The sequence below is a fragment of the Momordica charantia genome (assembly GCF_013281855.1).
Source record: "Momordica charantia cultivar OHB3-1 chromosome 10 unlocalized genomic scaffold, Mcharantia_2.0 BLBB01000010.1, whole genome shotgun sequence".
Lineage (NCBI taxonomy): Eukaryota > Viridiplantae > Streptophyta > Magnoliopsida > Cucurbitales > Cucurbitaceae > Momordica > Momordica charantia.
Window position 1 is genome coordinate 10,347,484 of NW_028275158.1, and position 15,403 is coordinate 10,362,886.

Genomic DNA, 15,403 nt, shown 5'->3' on the forward strand with positions numbered 1-15,403 from the left:
GAAAGTAGCACATGGCCGAGTCATCGGAGCAGTGTGCGACCTTCAGCTGCTCCTCCTGGAACCTTGTGACATACTCTCTCAACGTCTCACCCTCCTTCTGCCTGATGGTGGCGAGGTGAGTCGCTGTATTTCTATCGTAATGCCAAGAAGAGAATTGACTAATGAATTCTTTCCTCAGCTGAGCGTAAGTTGAGATCGATCTGATCGGCAATCTTCGGTACCACAAGCGCGCGCTGCCGGTGAGTGCGATCTGGAAGGCGCGACACTTGATTGTGTCTGTTGCCGCTTGAAAGTCCATGAGGCCTTCGAAGACCTCAACATAGTCCTTTGGGTCCTTAGACCCATCATAAGGCTTCATGGTGGGAGTCTTGAACTTTGGAGGAATTGGAGCCTCCAATATGTTCGAGGTGAATGGCGATTCTCCCAGGTCGCCATCGTCAAAAGAATTCTCTTTCTTCTCGCACCTAGCCTTAAGCGCCTCGACCTGCTCGTCGAACCTGTGTTTCATCAGGTCGAACTCTTCCCTGGTGATCACAGTTTCTAGTGTTAGAGGCTTATACTTGGACTGAGCCTTGAGGTCAGAGTTGGAGAACTCTCGGGAGTAGGACGGAGAGTCTTCCGGCTCCCGAGATGCTCTCTTCTTCTTATCAGTGAGGTGCTTTCTAAGATCGTTGTCCCGCAAGCTATAATCCACCCCCTCATTGTTGGGAACGGGCTCGCAGTCGCCAGGGTGGAGAGATGGAACCCGGCCTTCCTTCTCTCCGGGTGCGCCTGGGACCCTAGAAGGAGACGCTGTCCAGTTAGCCCGCGTCGCCTCGGCGTACATTTCTTCCATCGTGCACAACCGATGCCGCATATCATCCAACTCGCACTGGAGAGTAGACAAAGCCTCAGGGTCTGCCGTCGGGTCAGCCCTTTGGGAGACCTTTCTTGAGGTCCCTCCTCGGCCTCGGTTGGCTTTTGAGGGTTTAGGGTGAGCAGGTGGTAACTCTTGGTTCGCATGGCGGGCCGATCTCCATGGAAGATCTCCCTCTTGCCCTACTCGAGCCTGGTCCTCGACCATTCTAGCTTCAAGATCTCGCTGAGGGCCGTTATCAGCATTCAAACCCCTCCGTTCTGTCGTATTAGCAGAGTTTGCTGGCTGCACCATCTTTGCGTATGTTTCTTAGATCGGGATGACTTAGATCGTACTATCCCCATAGACGGCGTCAAATGTTTATGCAGAAGTTTGCACAACGGTTCTTCACGAATCAAGCTCGAACTCAGTCTCCGGTCTCGACCTGAACACTTAGTGTGGACCTGCACAAGAGGGTAAACACTCCGACGCTCAAGTCAGTATAGGTCGGACTCAGTATTTAGTTTGAGGTGAGATTCGATACCTGAGCGTGAAATGAAACCCTCTATTTATAAGTGGTGGATCCGACAGTACACATGACCGGTGGTTATATGTCTTTTCTCATATCGGACCTGTCGGGTTCCGAGCAGATCGAACCACAACCAGGTCGAACCTTGGCGTCTATACTTAGCCTTCTATAATGGGCGAACCCGGTCTCCTCGGCAGGGCCGTGGTGGACCTAGGCAATTCCTTTTATTCAATTCTTCAAACTCCAGTAAGTGTCTTCCACGTGTCCCTGGTATTTTTATCCCCAAACATAGTTCAATTTGAAAAAGTCGTATACTTAAGCCGAATTCGATGAGGTACTATGAACCGCATTTGTTACGAACTACGCTTAGTTGGGTCGTAGAGATAGTAAATATAGTTTTATTACTTAGCTTTTAATATGTGTAAAACCTTGAACATCTATTTCAATATACACTAGTGCTAGTATGACCTTTTGTTCGTACTTTTTCTTATTCTAATTATCATCTTGCATCAGTCTTTGAAGTTAAAATGTTTAACTTAATGACTCATAGTTTTATATAAGCCTTTTTCCAATTATGTTTTTTCTATCTGCTTGGACTTGTGTATTGGACATTAGGTTATATTTAGAAATATTGTTCGGAATGATATTTCTATTGGATATAGGGATCTATATTAAGATCCATGATGAGTTGGAGATAATATTAATCTTCATGAAGGATTATACTCTCAATTGTGCAGGTGTAGGTGCATTCTTCTTCTCCCAACTTGTGCATCACTCTCAATTGAAGGTGATGTAAATGTACATCTCAAACTCTTGTATTTCACCTCAATAATTCATATTTGTCTTCTTTTTTATTACTAAAGGATGTAGGAGAAGTGTACGTAGGTTGGTTTTTGTTTAATCAATTTTATTGTGTTGGAATCTGTATTTGCAAAGATTACTATTGTGATAGGCTGCTTGTTTTTTCGGATGGTTAACAGATCCTATGGTATTCAGCATGTGTGATCAGATGGAAGGAACATATTGAAGAAACTAATAGCAATTAGGCAATTAGCAACCAGTTTAAATTGTGTATTCTCTGTCCATTTCAATCTCATATTTTGATGTGTCTGAGTATAATATGAAACTTTTCTTCTGCAGAGCGTGCAATATCCAAGCTTACCCATACACGATAAACCATGGCGTGTAGATCTTTATTTTTCAAGTTAGATCATCAAGGTAGGTGAGGACTTAGAATTCTCTCTTTTGTATTAAAAAGTGGTGGAGGGATAATGTCGAAGTTAGTTTCTTTGATTTTCATTTTCAACCTCATCAAATTAAAGTTTTTTTAGAGAGTGGCTTTCTTACTTTATCTATCTTTCGTTATTCATTTATCTAACTTGGGTATTGTTTTTTCATTAGGTCTTTCACGACCCCAAAGACGTCGACAATTATGAATGCAACTAATTGATGGATGAGCTTCGTTGTCGGGGTTGGTGTGTAGAAAACATGTTTAATTCTGTAATTTTGTAATTTGTGTTTGAGAATACTATTATATTCTAAATTAACATATTAGCTTCCTTGTTCATGTTTAATATAATTCAACTTTGATATCTAAATTAATATATTTGCGTGTTCGATCGACAATTTGACTATATGATATTTCTATTACGCGACATCTGCAATCAAAATTAAATACATTTTCTGTGACTCTTTTTTGATCGTCACAAAATGAAATCATTAGTGACGTTTGTAAACTGTCACAAAAATATTTTTTAGGACAATTATCGACCGTCACTAAATATTCTTTTTGTGACGTTTAAAATCCGTCACGAAAGAATGTCACGTGACCTTGCCTCCCCTGTTGAAGGTCTTTTCGTGACCTTGTATCATCGTCACGAAATCATTTTTTATGACGCTTTATGAACGTCGTGGAAGTCTATGTCTTTCATGACGGTAATTAACCGTCACGTGTATTAATTTTTGTGACGTTTTTAAAACGTCTCGTATACCTTTCGTGATGGGCGTATACGTGACAGCGTTAAAAACGTCACGAAAGATTTTTGTGACGTTAAAAAAACGTCACGGTAAATCGAATTTTTACTAGTGATGCATGCAAAATTGAATTTTATGCCTAAACATGCTCATGCTAGAACTAATTATATGCATAGTGCTAAACTTGTGTCTAAGCATGTTCATGGAAAATCAAATTATATACATAATGTCAAATTTGTACCTACATGTCATTTTTGTGGAGTTACAGGTCATATTAGACCAAATTGTTTCAAATTTTCATATTAGAAAATTTTATTTAAGAAAAATATTGTGCAAAATAATTTTGTTAAGAAGAAATTATTGTCTAATGATTGTGGCAAAATTGATCATAAATTTCATACATGTTATTTGCCAAAATTAAATACAAATAATGTTGGAACTAATTTGAAATGGGTTCCAAAATCTATACTTCCTGACAATGAAGAATGGGTACCAATATCTTTTGGTTGAGCTTTATTTTTGTAGGTATGTTTCAAGAAGCAAATGGTTGTTTGGACTTCAAATTGAGAAACTAATTCAAATTGGTAAACTATTATAGCTTGCTTGAATACATCGAAGGAGAAAGAATTTTTCGGTATCTTTAAATTATTTTTTTGTTGAGATTATTATTATGCTATTGATATACTTTATAGAAAATTTATCTCTATTATGGGTTAGAAAAGATTGAATTACTTTATTGAATTTTATTGTTAGATTAAGATTAAATGCCCTTGAGTACGTTGAAAATATTTTTGGCATTAATCTTTTTGATTATTCATAATTGTGAATTAATGCTCTTAAAAGTATGTGGTAGATTTTGTTGAGATTTATCCATAATCATTATTGCTTATTGTTTAAAATATTGGATTATATGCTATCAAAAAATTATTGAATATCTATTTTAGCCTGATACTGTGGATATTGAGATTTGGGAAATATTGTTATTCATAGTTGAGATATATTGTTTATTTCTCTTGAGAAGAATTATGATTTGTTTAATTTGCTTCTTAGATTTTTTTTTTTTTTTTTGGCATGAAGTATGTAATTAGTAAGTTAAAATTAATTTGAGTATATTATTTGCTTATTCTCTTGGAACAAATTGTTTAAATACTTTTTGGCCATAACCTATGTGATCTCTATGAAAATTAATTTCAAAATTTTGTTCATTGTTGAAAATTATTTGTTTGGATATTTCGTTTGAAAAGAATGTGTTTTGTAATATTTATTAAATTAGTTTTCATAAGGGGAGTATATATGAAAGTGATTAATACTTGAAAATTTCATTAGCTTGATGCTCAAAAGAGTAATTATTTTTGTAACTTTTTTTTATCTATATTTGATTTATATTTTTTGTGGTGACATAAGTCAAATTAGACATATGATCAAGTACATTTGACATCAATGTTTGTTTGATTAATATTTTTATGATGTCATTTGCTTATATTTAATATGCAATTCTTTTTTGGTGGCATAAATGGTGATATTGTTATTTTGACAAATTGATATCAATTTTGGTTTTTCTTTATCAATTGGTATTTATTCTCTAACATTTAATATTTTGGTATCATGATGGTATTTTATATATTGCATGGATTTGAAAAGTTCATTCCTTGAGATTAATTTGCTTGGACTATCATTTGATTTGAAAATTTATTTTTGTGCATAACCATGAGAATTAAAATTACTCTCTTGAAAATTTTCTTGTCTTATGCCATATTTTCTTGAATGAAAATTTTGTGTAATATTTTGATAATTTGTTGGAGAAAGATTAATCTACCATGATTTTTTATATATATCTATCTTGTGTAAATTGTTAAGATAATTTTTGTTTGTAGCTCTTTATCTCCTTCATATTTATTGATATGTCTTTTTAAGAGGAGAATGCATATCCTTAGGGGGAGTTATAATACTTGTGAATTTGATGAAATTGTTTCTACATATTGTTTTTTTATTGTTTATGTGTTTTTTTAAAGAGTATACATAGTGATTTTGACATTGAGTATGCTGGGAGAATTTGCTCAAAATGTTTAAAGCCAATTAATCTAAAATTGCAAAAACTCTCATAAGCACCTCTACTAAGCTTGACAAAGATTAAGTACTAAATGTGTTGACGTTAAAACTTATTGAGGTATGTTGAAACTTTACTCCTCTTATGCATAATGTTTATCTATTTAGGGGAGCAATTCTATTCAAGCAAAATTTATTTTAGAATTTCTTATAATTGATGCCTTTTTATTTTCTTGTTAATTTTTATTTAGAAGGCATCTTGATAGGGGAGTTTTATAAAAACTTGAAAAAGATGAGCTAAGTGTCTTTTTTGTCCCTTATAAAAGGAAGTGTTAAATTGCTTTAAAAAGATGAGCCTTCATGTTTTTATTATTTTTCTTATTTGTCATTTTTGATTGATTCCAAAAGGGGGAGAGGTAATAAGAAAAATGAATTAATTTGTGGAAAATTAAGTTTTGAATGAATTTCAATTATCATTTTTTTGGTGCTATGTTAGACATAATGTTGTTATTATTTATTGTCTATGCATTTTTCGTTACTAGTTTGTCATCATAAAAAAGGGGGAGATTGTTGGTTTTTGGCTCTTAATCTCAAATTAATTAATTTTAATTAATTAATTAATTAATGTTTTGATGATAACAACTTAATTATGTTATTTGAAAATTTTAGTGTTTTTAAGTGTCCACAACGTAGAGCTCGAAACAACGATTCCAACAAAATTTGAATCACCCAAATCGGAGCTCAAACGAAGAAATTACGACAAAAACAAATTGAAAGGAAAACATCGAGAGGATGACGTGACGGCTAAATCAACTAAACGGACCAGTGAAATAGCAACACGTGGCGAGATGTATTTACATAAAAAAAATGGAGAAAGAAAAAGAAAAGAAAAGGAAAAGTTAAAAAAAGAGAGAGAGAAACAAAGTTACCTTTAGGTAACGTGTTAAAAAAATAATTAAAAAAAAACAAGTGAAGCATTAAATGTTAACCTGTGTCAGTTTTTTTTTTTAAGGAAATGGAAGTAGCCGTTGAAAGTTATATATATATATATATATATATATATATATATAATATTTTATTATTATTATTTTATAATTATTTATTTTCAAATCAAATCTCAATTTGTTTTTGTTTGAAATCCAATGGTCCAATTTGATTTTGGTTTCAAAATAATTTCAAATCTCTTTTCCCCTATTTAAACATCCTTCTTTACCCAAAATTTGAATAATATCCTCCCCAATTTTCTGTCCAATCTCTTCATGTTTTTCTCTCCAAAATTTCAATGTTCTTATAATTTCTTTTGAGAGAGATTTTTTATTTGAGAGATATTTGGGCTTCTAATTTTAGTTCTCTTAGTTCTCTTAGCCAAATTGAGGAGTTTTATTTGTAATTTTTTCTTACAAATTTGTGAACAAAAATCTGTATACTCACTCTTTGGAAGAGTTTGTAAGTTTGTTCTTAAATTTCCATATCCGTGGAAATGATCGAGTTTCTTCTTGCTCCTAGAAAAAGAAGACTTTGTACCGGTTTGACTCTTACCGTGGAAAGAGTCAAGTTTCCTAGTAGAACACCCAAGAGGAGCTTGGGAAGTGGAGTAGACCGATTGTTGCCGAACCACCATAAATTTTCGGTGTCATTTTCTCTAACTCTTCTCTATTTAATTTTTGCAATTAATTTTCTTTACTATAAATTGCATGAAATTACTTGTTTGAATTTGTTATTCATGTTTATGGTCAATATTTATATTTGAATTATTTGGGTGGTGAAATTAATTAGGGTGTTTGTATTTTTAATTTGTTGTTTAATTTTGTGTTAAAATCATTTGTTCATAACAAAAAAAGTTTATTTATTTGTTTAAAGGTTTCATTCCAGATGAAATCCCTCATAAGTTTTTCCATCGCCTTAATCACTGCTATAGAGGTTATTTCTTTAGACAAAGTGAGTCTACCGCGCTTGGAAAGCATTAAGTTTCTCCATTTTTGAAGTCTTTGGATCATTTGGATCCAAAAAGCTTATAATATGATGATTACCACTAGGGGAAAACTAAAATATGAAAAAGGAAAATATTCCCCCTACCACCAAAAGACATCGCATGTTTCCAAAAAAAAAAAAATGAAGAAAGAAAAGAAAAGAAAAGAAAAGAAGGCACTGCCCAAAATTCAACCTCGAAAGGACTGCAATTAAGGCCCATCGTTGTTGTTTTGGAGATATTAAGGGACAAACCTGAGGCCAGTAGAAAAACATTGAGAACACCCCACCAGTTTCCATCACGGACAAAGAATAAGGACAAAATACCAACATATCATCTACATACTGAAGATGGGTGACTTCTATCCTATTAGAACCTAAAAGGAGCCCCTCAGGATGTTCCTCTCTCGGCAAAAATTAATTAATCTACCCAAAGCATCGCCCACAGTAAAAAAGAGAAAAGGGGAGAGGGGATCTTCTTATATAAGGTCATTTTTGGCAAAAATCTTACCTCTATGCTTACAATAAATTATGACCGAAAAGTTGGAGGACGAGAGACAGCCCAGAATCTACCTACACTATCTAATATCAAAGCTTTTAAGCTTTAAGACAACATCTAGAAACGACTAATCCACTTTGTCGTAGGCCTTTTCGAAGTCAAGCTTTAACTAAAAGAAATCCTTTCTTCTTCTCCCTTTTCCAAAGCCCCCACTGCTTTAGACGCTACCAAAATTGCATCAAGCATTTGACAACCTTCTACAAAAGCTACTTGTGCGATGTTGATAATGAGGGGAAGAACTTTCTTAAGTATCTCAATAAGCACCTTGACAATTTGTACGACTCTTATAAAATGCTACTGAAGTTATTTGTTATTGCACTTGTAAAGCGCTATAATAGTTGCACCGTTAGAACTTAAAGGAAACCCCTCAAGATATTTTTATTATAGCAAAAATTAATCAATCTATTCAAATGATCGCCACAATTAAAAAAAAAAAAAAAGGAAAAGGAAGTGGGAGAATGGAACTCCTTGTATATAAGGCCCTTTTAGCAAAGTTGAGAATGAGAGATAGCTCATAATCTACCTACGCCATCTAAAATCAAAGCCTTTAAACTCTAAAATAACATTTAGAAATGCCAATCCACTTTGTCCTTGGCCTTTTCAAAGTCAAGCTTTAACAAAATCTTTTCCCTTTCCAAAGCCCCACCGTTTTAGACGCTACTAAAAAGATTTGTGGATCTTCCACAAAAGCGGCTTATGCATCGATGATAGCGAGGGGAAGAACTTTCTTAATTATCTTAGTAAACACCTTGGTAATTTTTATGACTCTTATAAAATACTATTAAAATTATTTATTATATCTATAGTATATATAAAAAGGGCTATAGGGAGAAGTTTCTCCCTATTTTGCCCTTTTAATTTCAACATTTTCATAGATATTTTGGGGGCAATTTTGTCCTTCAAATATAAAATTTTCTCTCGCTCCCGTTTCTCTCCCTCCCACGCCACTTTCCTTTTTTTTTTTCATTTCTTTTAAAATATTTAATCTCCATTATTACAAATTTTACATTTCTCAAATTAATTTTCTCTTTCTAATAAACTCTCCATCTTAAAGGTTAGAATATAAAGAGTTAGAATATGAAGTTTTGTCTCTTTATTTCTATGTTAAAAAATTATAACTTATTTTGAATTATAATTAATAAAGAATTTCAAAAGTTTCGTAACTTTTTATTTTTTACACCTATATAAAGAGTTTTTTCTTACTCTTTCTCCCAACTTTTTCTTCATCAAAACTTGAGTTTCTTTTCTCTTTCGGTAGGTAAATTTTCTCCTTTAGTCAATGTCTTGTGTTTTCTTATATTTAGTTAGGTTGTTTGATCGAATACAACTTTTTTAGTTATTTTTTTTCCAAACGACTCAATTAACTGGAAAAAGAAAAGTGAAAATGAGTGATAAGGTCGAATCACCTTCGACGGATTCACTTTGGGATGACACTTGATAACCGAGGACTCTCTCAATGACCTCCTCCTTGGTAAGGTGATCATCATGTGATGAAAATAGCCGGAGCAATCCATCTGAACATGGCTGTGGTTGGCATTCCTGATGAGCTAAGACAAGGAATTGGACTGGAACTCAAACATGGCAAAGAACGGCTGTCCTGAACGCATCTCTATCTCTCACTATTTTCTTTTTTTGTCATTTTATTTTTCAATGACTCAAACAAAAAATTGAAACAAAGTTGTATTTACTTTTACTTATTGTTATGTTCAGGGAAAAAAAAGATGAAAAATCCATGAATATGTGTTTTTTTTAAAAAAAATTTAAGTAATTGAAGAATAATACTTTTAGTCACACTAACCACATCAATGAGTGATGAGAATTATTGAGACGTTGTTTTATGAGATAAACATTGAAAATATGAAAAAACTTGGTGAGGTAAACATTTAGAGAAAAAAACCAAACTATATTATAAATTTTAACTATTTAATTAAATTTTATATTTTAAAACGTTGAAATAAAAACTAGGAAATTTCACGTGCACCGCACGTGTTTCTTACTAGTCATTTTTAAAACGATATAAAAAGTTCCCGACTTTGAATAACTTAGGAGGTCACGAATTTGGTCAAAATGCTAGAAAAGGCATAAACATTTTTGTATAGCTATCATAGGTAAGTGTTTATCTTTTAGAGTTGGTGAACTTATTTTTTTGGTTATCTTAAATGGAATCTACCGAATTTTCATCAACATCCACATTTTAATATTTGTCGGACACAATATATTAAATATCTGTTGACATGGTGATATTTACATATTCCTATGGATTCGGACTAATATTAAAACTAAAATGATGGGATTGCAGTTTCATTTTTTTTAATATCAGTGCATTTATGTTTTAAGTTGATTTACGTGGATTTTTTTCTTCATTTTTTGAAAAGATTTGCGTGAATTCTGTTATTGAAAGATTAAGCTATATATGAGAGGATTTTTGTTGATTTGTTGAATTGGTAATTGATTCTCAAATTAAAAAGATTGATCTCCCTCTTTCACGCTCTCTTTGTCGCTCTCTCTCCTTTCTCTCTCTCTCTTTGTCGCTCTGTCTTCTCTCTCTTTCTTCTCTCTCTTTCTCGTCTCTCTTTCTCGCTCTCTCTCCCCTCTCTCGTTCTCTTTCTCCTCTCTCGTTTTCTCTCTCCTCTCTCGTTCTCTTTCTCGTTTTCTCTCTCTTCTCGTTTTTCTCCGTCCCTCTCTTCTCATTTTCTTATTCTCTCCCTTCTGGTTTTGTTGTTCTCTCTGCAAAGGCATTCCGGGCGGCGACGATGTCTTTCATAAACAATTTTCTATCCTCACATCGGGAAACTACCTCCTCTTTTTCGATTTTAGATTGTGAACAAGGTCTACTTTACGCTTGCGATGTTTTTCGAATATCGGAAAAAGTTTGGCGGTTTCTTTCATTTCTTCGTTGAAGATAGAGAAAGTTTGAGGGAGAGGGAAGAGAGAGAAGGAACACGAAGAGAGATGGGGGAGAGAAGAAGATGAAGAACCAAGGAGAGAGAAAATCATATTCAAATGAAAAAGAGGGAGGGAAAGTAAAAATTTAACTCAAGTAGTGGAGGGACACAATGATCATTTAGTTTATTGAATGATGTAAGCAAATGTTTACAAAATATAAAAATGAGAAGAGAAGCACGTTTCATAATAGACATTTGAGAAAGGCTATTCAATCCAAAAATCCAAAAAGCATTGATAAAATATTAAAAATATCAACACAATATCACTATAGACATAATATTAATATTAATAATTTTTAACTTTTTAATGAAAGGTTTATTTATCAATTTAAATATTTATTACAAATTTTTTATTTTTATACTTTTTTTTTTCTTTTCAAAAATCTCTATCTACATCGATATTTTATAGATATTTCTATCTCTATTTCCATAAAATTGAGAACTCCGACATTTTCATCAACATCAACGTTTTAAAATCTTGAAATTGGCATTCATCGATACTTTGATTTACATTTACATAAAATTAAGATCTCAACATTTTCATCCACATCAATATTTAAAACCTTGATTAAAAGACACAACTCCATTGGTAAGAGAAGAGTGAAGAAAACATATTCTTTACAAGATTAAGAAGAAGAAACTATTACAAGTTCAGTAAGTGGCTGAATAAAGCTAGTTAGTTCTTAGAGCAAATAATATACATCCCTCGGTTATAACTTAAATTTCAAATTCTTGTCTTCACCAAAATGGCATAAGCTTTTTGAAAATGTACTAACTTTACAATCTTTTTGTCGATCTCAGCATAATTCATATGATTAAGACATATTCCCAACTAAAAGATCGTAGGAATTCGAATCACCCACATGTTGTACTAAAAAAAGCTTTATCATCAAGATGGTCTTTGCGACTCTGGCAGGTATTTGACATACACGTTGTGTATTGTTTTCATGTAGTCGTCGATCTTCTCCACTGTCCAATTATAGGTTGTTATCGGAGGAAGATACTTGACAGTCAGAGGGGCTGGTCGGACATGTAAGCTGCCCTTTCTCCAAGCTCGATGAGTGCCGGTGAAGACGATAGGAACTATTGGCAGCTGTGTTTGCAATGCCAAATGGACAAACCCCTGCAACCAAAAAATGCAACAATATTCCTTTGCCTGGTGTCTAAATATAGACAATGAGCACAACATTAATGATTGATTGTACTCGATCACTGATATCGATATCGAACCATGAACACAACACATCAAACATCCACCTTAATCAGACAAAAATATTAGATTTTTGACAAAATATTATTAGAAGAGCAAAAATCTCACGTTTGAAAGGTAGAGCGTGCTCCAAGTGCAAGTTACCTTTTTGAAGGGGAGCAGCCTTCCATCTTTAGACCGAGTTCCCTCGGGGAATATGATCAAGGATAAGTTGTTTTCTGAAACTGCTCGAGCTACCTAAGAACGTGAAGGAACGTACACATACACATATACACTATTACTGATGACGAGGAGGAAATGAGGATCAACCAAGAAAGAAAAATGCAGGAATCAAGAAGTACCTGCTTCATGGACTCAACTGCTGCAACTGGATTCGAACGATCGATGCGAAGATGGTTCGCGAGAATGTACAGTTGTCCAAATAGAGGGTACCATATGATCTATGCCAAACAAAAAAACCTCCATATTAGCAAAGTATAAGGCTGTCTGCAGCTTTGTCACAATAATAGTTCCTAAGAACATTTTGTATAAACTGGGAAACTAAATGGTGATGAATCTACATTGAACTTGGCATGACCCAACCTGATGTTAGAATACTATAGTGAAATCACTTGACCAAATGCACCCGGAAAGGAGCCAAAAAAGTAACTACAGGGTTGGAAATCGAGGTCAAAACAAAACGAATGTCAAAGAATGAGGCACATCATAAGTTATAGATTAAAATACTATTTTGATCCCTATAATTTCAAATCTTGTTCATTTTGATTCCTATACTTTCAACTTTTGTCTATTTAATATTTGAAAACATTCATTTTGGTCCCTATATTTTTAAAAAGCAATTATTTTTTGTCCTTTAATTTCATTTTTTATCTCATTTTCTTCGATCACAATTTCAACACGACATTGCACTCAATATATTTCTTGAAATGTAGTTATAACTTTGTATCAAAGGATTTCCATTATGGATATATTTTGTTGTAAAATTTGGCAAACATAGACCAAAATCCTCTTAACAGTATAGGGGCCAAAATAAACGTTTTAAAAATATAGGGATTAAAATGAATAAAAGTTGAAACTATAAGGACCAAAATAAATATTTTAAAACTAGATAGACCAAAATAAATATTTTAAGACTAGATACACCAAAATGACAGAGATCAAAATAGTATTTTAACCTATATTATAATGAGGGTGTTTTATCCTGCAAGCAGAAGGAAACTTGGGATGTGACATTTTTCCAAGAAATGACATCAGATAGAGGAAGAATTGAACTACAAATCTCTACACCTTTGAACTAATTGAATTTCTGAAGAACTAAATATAAATAGGAAAAAGAATCTCCATGAACTGTTTAAGTAGGAATATACAGGTATACCTCCTTTTTTGCAATGCCAACAGAGCCAGTGGGTGTCAGCCACATTATGAGGAAAATGTCCAAGGGTGATGCATGGTTGCAAATGTAAATAGCCCTCTCATTGCAAAATTCAGAACCTTCAATCTTTATTGGATTCCCAAGGATCCACATCTGCAAAATAACAAATGTACAAAACAAAATATACAAAATTCTTTGTCACTCAACCACCTATCCAAATTAAAGCTTTACAACACAAGTTTGGGGGAAACCCTCTTTCTTGTTGCTTTAACTCAATCAAACAATCTTTAGCTCTATCTTATCATAGTTTAATGAGGGTGAAATAGCTCCTTATTTGACAACTCCCCTGGTCAAGGATGAGTAACATCAATTTCTCTAGGTTTCGATTACCAATGAATAGAGACTTTACAAATAAAGCCTGAGGAGTGACATCCTATTGCATTTATTTTACATTTATATGGTTACCATTATCTACAGCTATGATGTAGGACCAGACGGACTGTTAGCTAATGTGAATCGTCTTACAAGAATCGACTATGGTATAGATCAATTGGAAGAGATATATATAGAAGTATTTGCTGCAAGGATAAATTCTAAAATTTCATCTGTTTTTTGGGTTTGGAAAAGTGCAGATTTTCTAGAAAGGGAATCTTATGTTTATGTAAATTAGCATAACAATGGAAGACAGTAGCAACAAAGATGGCTTTACCAGTAATCTACCAGTCACATGGCCATATATATTGCCCTGTCTAATCCTCTGGTATGGCCATGGGAGAAGCACAAGCATAATCAGAGCCCAGATAGAAGTAGTGACCATCATAGCCAGAAAGCAAGTGACAATTCTGAAACATGAGATCAGAACTGAACTCCATCCATTATCATCCACATAGAAATCAGCCCTCTCCATCCTTCTTATCTGTTGTTCATCAACAGAACATTTTGGGGTTTCTCTCTTGATTGGTTCATAGCTTGTATTGAAGCAGCTCTCTAACCTTCTACTCCTCAAAGAAGCAGCTCCAAGATTATCCATGCTGTATATTGGCAAGATTTTGATGAAAATGATGCAAAAATTAGCAATCAAAGAGAGAGCTCATTCTATGTCCAGACATCAGACTAAGTTTAAGATGAATTGTACAGTTTAAGAACACAAAAGTCAGCATGGTTACTTGAAAAGAGAAGCAAAAGAATTATGGGTTCTGACAAACATTATGTGTCGTATGAGAAGCTGAAGGGGAAAAATGATTTCTCCAAACAAAAAAAAGTTGGGTTCAAAAATCCCCTGAAGGTTGAATCGGTTGAGCAGAAGTTTCCCAAAGTTAATCCCCCATTCCATTTAATCAAACAGCACTCTCAAGCACTTACCACTTGGGATTGGTTGTGAAGAACTTTGTTATTCTTCTGTGGGGGTGAATCCCAACTTTCTCGGGAGCCAAACAGGCCCAGAATCGCGAGAAAAGTTTTGACAAAGAACCAACCAAAAACACCCACTTGGGAAATCCAAGTCCAGAAAAAGATGGAGAAAGGCAGAGGAGAGGAAAAGGGTGGATGGAAAATCCAGAAGAATGTGTGGAGAAAAGGGGAAGAAGAAGAAGAACAAGAAGTAAAAACAAATGGGAAATTGACTCAATTGATCTGAAAAAGTTTCTATTTTGCTCAAATGACCTAAATTATAAAAATTGACTCAACTGACCCAGTTTTAACTTTTCTGACATTTCAGAGAGTCTACAATTACGAATATACCCCCAAATGAATTGAACTACAACAAATCTGGCACAGGATCACCTAGGTTGGTGTAATTAAAACCATGGGCGAGTTCCACTTGATTCATGGCCATGAATTTATTAAAATACCACCAACTTAATAATTCCCCACCAAATTTTTGTACTATCATTTATTATATACCCACACATTCTCACCGAGTGCAGAGAATAAAAGTATGTTTCAGTCCGTATTGTCCAGAAGCAC

General features: G+C 33.9%; 1 protein-coding gene across 3 annotated transcripts; it reads right to left on the reverse strand.

Annotated features, from left to right (window-relative positions):
- Positions 1–11,457: 11,457 nt before the first annotated feature.
- LOC111019003 (1-acyl-sn-glycerol-3-phosphate acyltransferase) lies at positions 11,458–15,037 on the reverse strand. 3 transcript variants are annotated; one of them, XM_088119201.1, is made up of 6 exons: positions 14,801–15,037; positions 14,148–14,469; positions 13,442–13,591; positions 12,408–12,506; positions 12,175–12,303; positions 11,458–11,979 (listed from the first exon to the last, which is right to left on the reverse strand). In XM_088119201.1, exons 2-6 carry the CDS (start codon positions 14,466–14,468, stop codon positions 11,746–11,748), a joined length of 933 nt encoding a protein of 310 aa, XP_087975327.1. In that variant the 5' UTR covers position 14,469; positions 14,801–15,037; the 3' UTR covers positions 11,458–11,745. The 3 variants fall into 3 exon arrangements, with proteins under 3 accessions (XP_087975327.1, XP_087975325.1, XP_087975326.1); XM_088119199.1 differs by lacking the exon at positions 14,801–15,037 and adding an exon at positions 14,605–14,782; XM_088119200.1 differs by lacking the exon at positions 14,801–15,037 and adding an exon at positions 14,605–14,780 and having other exon boundaries at positions 12,211–12,303.
- Positions 15,038–15,403: the final 366 nt, after the last annotated feature.